The sequence below is a fragment of the Beta vulgaris genome, chromosome 2, assembly GCF_026745355.1.
Source record: "Beta vulgaris subsp. vulgaris cultivar EL10 chromosome 2, EL10.2, whole genome shotgun sequence".
Lineage (NCBI taxonomy): Eukaryota > Viridiplantae > Streptophyta > Magnoliopsida > Caryophyllales > Amaranthaceae > Beta > Beta vulgaris.
The window spans coordinates 1,799,173-1,804,618 of NC_079203.1; the positions used below are offsets into that span (position 1 = coordinate 1,799,173).

At 33.0% G+C, this 5,446-nt stretch overlaps 1 protein-coding gene across 1 annotated transcript; it reads right to left on the bottom strand.

Annotated features, from left to right (window-relative positions):
- On the bottom strand, positions 1-4,620 carry LOC104887760 (ribosome-inactivating protein lychnin). The gene is made up of 2 exons (XM_048639835.2): positions 4,511-4,620; positions 1-1,147 (listed from the first exon to the last, which is right to left on the bottom strand). Exon 2 carries the CDS (start codon positions 1,122-1,124, stop codon positions 156-158), a length of 969 nt encoding a protein of 322 aa, XP_048495792.1. The 5' UTR covers positions 1,125-1,147; positions 4,511-4,620; the 3' UTR covers positions 1-155.
- Positions 4,621-5,446: the final 826 nt, after the last annotated feature.

The window sequence follows — 5,446 nt, forward strand, 5'->3', positions numbered from 1 at the left end:
TATAGAATTCAACTATTATTGCTGGAAATACAAATATTTATCTTAGGGTTTCGCACTTATTTAGTAGTTCCGGAGACACGCATACATGTCTAAGGCGAAGCAATGACTAGACACATTATTACACAATGCAACTATATGCATTATTGATTGATGGATCACACAAATGAATCTTCTAAAATTGCTAGCTCAGGGTCTCCAACACCACCTGCAATATCAGCAGCTTTGTTGATATAGCTCGCAACCATTGTAGACGTACGACTATTTGCGTCATTGCTCTTGTACTTGAGCAGGATCACATCTATTTTTATGTCGCTTACCAAATTCCACTTCTTCCCCGCGATATCAATGGGTGGGCTAATAGTAACACATTGATTAGGCACTTGCTCGTTCGATTGATGGACAGCTTTTGAGATCTTTCCCCACTTGTTCTCCAGATCTATCATTTTAGTATCTGGTTTAAAATGTTTACTTAATCCATTATTGACGACCAGAGTCTCAATATACTTGAATCGCACAGCCTCAGAAACCATTTGGATACTCGTAAGAAGGAATCGAGCCTCCTCCGCAGCTGACACTGGTTTTTTGGGGTCATAGAAGGCTACAATTCTCTTCCGTAATTCCTGAAGCCCCAAGTCAAGGCCCTGCCTAGAGCCGCCCACTGCCTCTATATGATTATAGTTGCTGTCATATTGAAGTGTTGGTTGATTATCCTTCTTATCAAAAAGCTTAGACCTTGCAAATTTAACATCTAGCTCCTTAAAGAATGTGCCTTGAGTTTGGCCACCAACACGATAAGCCACCAGATACACATTATCAACTCTTATGGCTAAGGTGACCCATTGTGCTGCGGTAACTTTAAGATCCACATAAACATATTCCGCGCCTGCTGGTAAGGTTGCTCGTGTCACTAGAATGTTGCAAGCCTTTGTTGCTTCCAATCTTTTGCGTAAATTTGTCAAGAACTGAGAGTAGCCTTTTGTACCGCTGTTGAGGTCATATGTTTCAGTAGGGTAAGCACCCAAATGAAGTTGTTCCTGCCTGCTAACTTCTTCTAGTGCTGATGATGGTCTCATTACTAAGATAATGCACCAAAAGCATACTGTTGCAGCTATTCTGTGTGCCATCTTCGTACTTTTACTCTTTAGCCCTATAAGTATATATGTCAAAATGTTAACCAAATATCTATCAGCTCATAACATATACTTTAATATTTCATCCATCTCATGATATAGTGCTCACTTTTCATTTTTCACATAAATTAAAAAAATATGGAATTAGTAGTATGATTTTCAAAAAATGTATTTAGTGAAGTGCTTTTTTGATACTTTTGTATTGAAACTAGTTTTTTATTTTCTTTTTCCTTGAAACAAGATCAAAAGGAAATAAATGTTTTTTTGCGATGGTGTTAAGCAATAAATGAGGTCACATGTTTTGAGAGAAAAGCAGTAGGGATATTTTGAAAAGTTTGTGTATAAATTAATGATAATTTAGTCCAAATAAACTGATTAAAAAAAGAAAATATGCATAACATTTGGGACAATCCAAAAATAGAATGTGAGCACTATATTATGGAATTAATGGAGACAGTATTAAATAAAGATATACTTGCCAGCAACAATAGAAACGATGTACTTGTACTTGGTGGAAAGATGCTAGTATATGATGACAAGAATTATATTAAGGCAAACATCATTTCAGAAAAGAGGTAAATGTTAACATACAACGATCTAACCTGGCCTGTCTAATCACTAGCGACTTCATCTATAATACTTCCTCCATTCCAAATTAAATGTAACAATTTGGATAACACATAAGGCAAAATTTCTTAGGGCCGGTGAGAGTAAGAAAAAGGTAAGGGCATGTGACTAAGTTAATAAGGAGAGAGAAAGTGGACCATATAAAAAATAAGGGCATGTAACTAAGTTAATAAGACTTAATTAGTTTTAGTAATGGTATATTCGTAATTTTACACTCAAAATCTTTACCAAGAATAGAAAGAAGTAAAATGTTGCATCTAATTTGAAATTGCCATTTTTAGAAACCGTTGCATATAATTTGAAACGAAAAAGTACTGCCTTTATTTCTTTCTTTTTCATCGATATTGTGTAACTTTCAGTTTGCTAAAGTAGAGTTTGACCAATTATAAAAATTTGATATTTTTAAAATACATGTGTAGAGACGAACCTTAGAAAATTAAACATAATTATGTTTTTTTTTACGTATAAATCATGAATAGCATGCTCATATCATGTCTTCTTCAGCAAGACATTCAACCCAACTGTACCCCACCTACCTTCGCTCGCGACAAGCTTTAATTGGATCGGATATGTAATAGTTAGTTTGTGTTTCGTAGCGTATGTAAGAGCATATGCAGCTCCTTTAGAATTTGTTTGCTTTGTTTTATGTTTGGTTGTATTAGCTTTAGGATGTACTTTCTTTTTTAATTAATGTACGTTTTTCCGATGTCAAAAAAAATAGATAGAAACAACAAGTGAAAATGCAAGTGTCAAGGTTATAGTGTGAGCCATTTGTTTCTAATTAGCGTTAAAACTTAAAATTATTGAGAAACCGATGGAATACTTAATATTATAATGAATCATATATTTTATTGCGTGTTACAATAGTCAATTATTTGCCAAACAAGCTTCTCAAAAGAAAAAAAAAACTATACTCCCTCTGTTTCAAAATATAAGGCATTCATGCTTTACGAAAATTTGCTTTTTACCACAAATATCTCTCAAATACGATAAATAAAAATTATAAAAATTATACCGTTGGATTCGTCTTAAAAATTACTATAATAATATTATTTTTTAAAATTTTCTATCAACATAAATTAAGAGTAATTAACGGTCAAAGTTCAACCTCGAACATCGTGCGTGCATTATATTGTGAAACGAATGGAGTATTTGCCAAACAAACACCTATAAAATTTAAACATCACTTGGAGTGTTAATCTATAAAAGCTATTAGCCAATAGCTAACAACTACACCAAAATGCTAATAACTACTACAATAGCTAACCACTACCATACACAGAATTTCATATCTTATTCGTCTCAATTATTATTGTCAATTATCATCCAATCCCAAATTTTAGAATTACTAATAAGCATTCGGTATTCCTTAAATCTTTTTATTATGAAGACTAATTTTGATTCCGAAAAAAAAAAGAAAAAGACTAGTTCGAATATTGGCCCTGTTTGGCAAATATAGTTTAAAATTTAGATGTAAGAGTTTAGAGTTTGTTGTTAGAGTTTTAACTTTTTGTTCAACAGATATGACTGCTGATTTGACAACTTTTTTATACATGTGTTTGGTAACAATTAACTAATTGCTAAAAGTTTATTACCATTTGTTTGTGTGGAATGACATTTATAGACATTTTAATACATATATATAATATTATTATTAGAGACGAAAAAATCATTTAACATATTTTTACCTAATCCTCTAAAGAAAAAGCTCATCATATTATGAGCTTTTTCATTTTGAGAGTTTTTATTCCAAAACTCTCTCTAAAATTCACTTTTACCAAACACCCTTTTTATAATTTTGACTAATCAAAATTCTAAAAGTATTCTAAAACTCTCTTTTTGCTCCAAAACTTTAACTACGGTCAAACACTCCCGTAAGCTACACATGTGGATGTGGAAGAGGAAGGTGAAACTTTTTCTTTCCCTTTGAAGTAAGTTTACATGTTAATTTTATGGTCTAATTTGAACTGATCTTTTGGTTAGCTAGATCAAACTTCAACTATGATGTTATACAATGGAGCATTCGGACATTTAATTAGTAATATAATATGGACATTATGAAATTTGTTTAGCGACATTTGATTGTTAAACGTCGTCTCAAAAGTACTTAGAATCGCCCCAAATTTATTTTTATAGACTGTTTTACCCTTCCTCTTCTCCACGCACACCACCCACCACCACCTGCCACCCCGTGCAACCACCCGCCATCACCTACTCCCACTGCCACCCGCCACCTCCTCCACCACCCACCTGGAAGCAGTGGAAATTTTTTTAGGGTGATGGGCGAATGTTTGGCCAGGATGTTCGCTCCATGTAACGAACTTCCAGGCCAGATGTTCGTCCATCTCCTTAAAAAAATTTCGACTCCTTCCAGGTGGCTGGTGGGTGGTTGTGGCAATGGGGTGGTGGTGGTAGGAGGTGGATGGTGGTGGAGTGAGGTGGCTGGTGGTGCGGGTGGTTTTGGAAAAAGGAAGGAAAAGGTTAGAGATATAATTTCAACTTTTTTTAGGATGATTGTAAGTATTTTTGGAGCGATGAATAGAAATTCAGTGACCAGACTAAATAATTCTATAACCAAGACTCATTTTTTTTCAAAGGAACAAGACTTCGTTATGTGTACCGAAATGAGAAAAAAAAAAAAAAAAAAAAAAACTGTATTAGGACTTAGGAGAAGGAAAATATAGACAGGCAAAAGTAGACTCATAGGAAAACTACTTGAAAATTTCATATTTCTAATTAAGAGAGAAACTTACAGCAATTCACAGAATCACAGCATTGAGGGTTAAGTTGGAGGGAGACTGAATTGCAGCTAATACGTAGTAGAAACTAGAAAGGTTTGTGGGCTATGACCTATGGGTGATTCAAATAAAGGATAACCATAATGATAACTTAAATAGGAGAGGGGATAGGTGGGACACAATAATTAGTATTTGGATCCTGACGCTGTTCCGAGTTAGTATTGTTTTTAAATTTAATATGTATTTTTTTTCCTTTGTCATTAAAATAAATTAAGAAAAACTCAACATTTAAAAGGTATACATATAATAATATAAATACTTAAATCATGATTAAAAGTTGGTTGAGATGGTAATTGTGTCATTTATAATAGAAAAAGTTAGGGGTTCAAATCTTGTTACAAGCTAATTTTGTTTTTTTTAATTGACATAACTTATGTACACATTGGACAATTCTAATGGAGTAACAGATGTGCCACGTGACGTGTATACATTGTCACGCACGCCTTAAGCTTTTAATATATTTACTAGTTTTTTTTTTCCCGGACGATGCCTCGGGTCAGTTATAATAAACAAATATGTTATTATTTTTAAATTTCATAATTTATCTTGCTACTTTTCATATGTTTTGTCAATTAAAAAATTGAAAAATTCACGTCACAATGTAATAAATAAAAAAATTTGAATTGTTTGATTTTGAAAACAATACCTTAATGGCCCGTTTGGATTGATGGATTTCATTTGAAATCCTGTAATTGGGTCAAATGTATTGTTTGGATAATTTAAGAATTTGGATTTGTATTTGGCCCAAATCCAAACCACTACAAAAACAATTACTCCCTCTATTTTTTTTTATCATTCTCACTTTGCTATGCGCGTCTCCCAATCAATGCACCTCTTTGAGCTTAAATATCTTTCGTTATATATTAGTAAAAATTATAACGATTGAATATT

What these genes read in the sequence shown, in the direction of transcription:
- LOC104887760 (XM_048639835.2), bottom strand. Translation starts at nt 1,124, where the DNA reads ATGGCACACAGAATAGCTGCAACAGTATGCTTTTGGTGCATTATCTTA.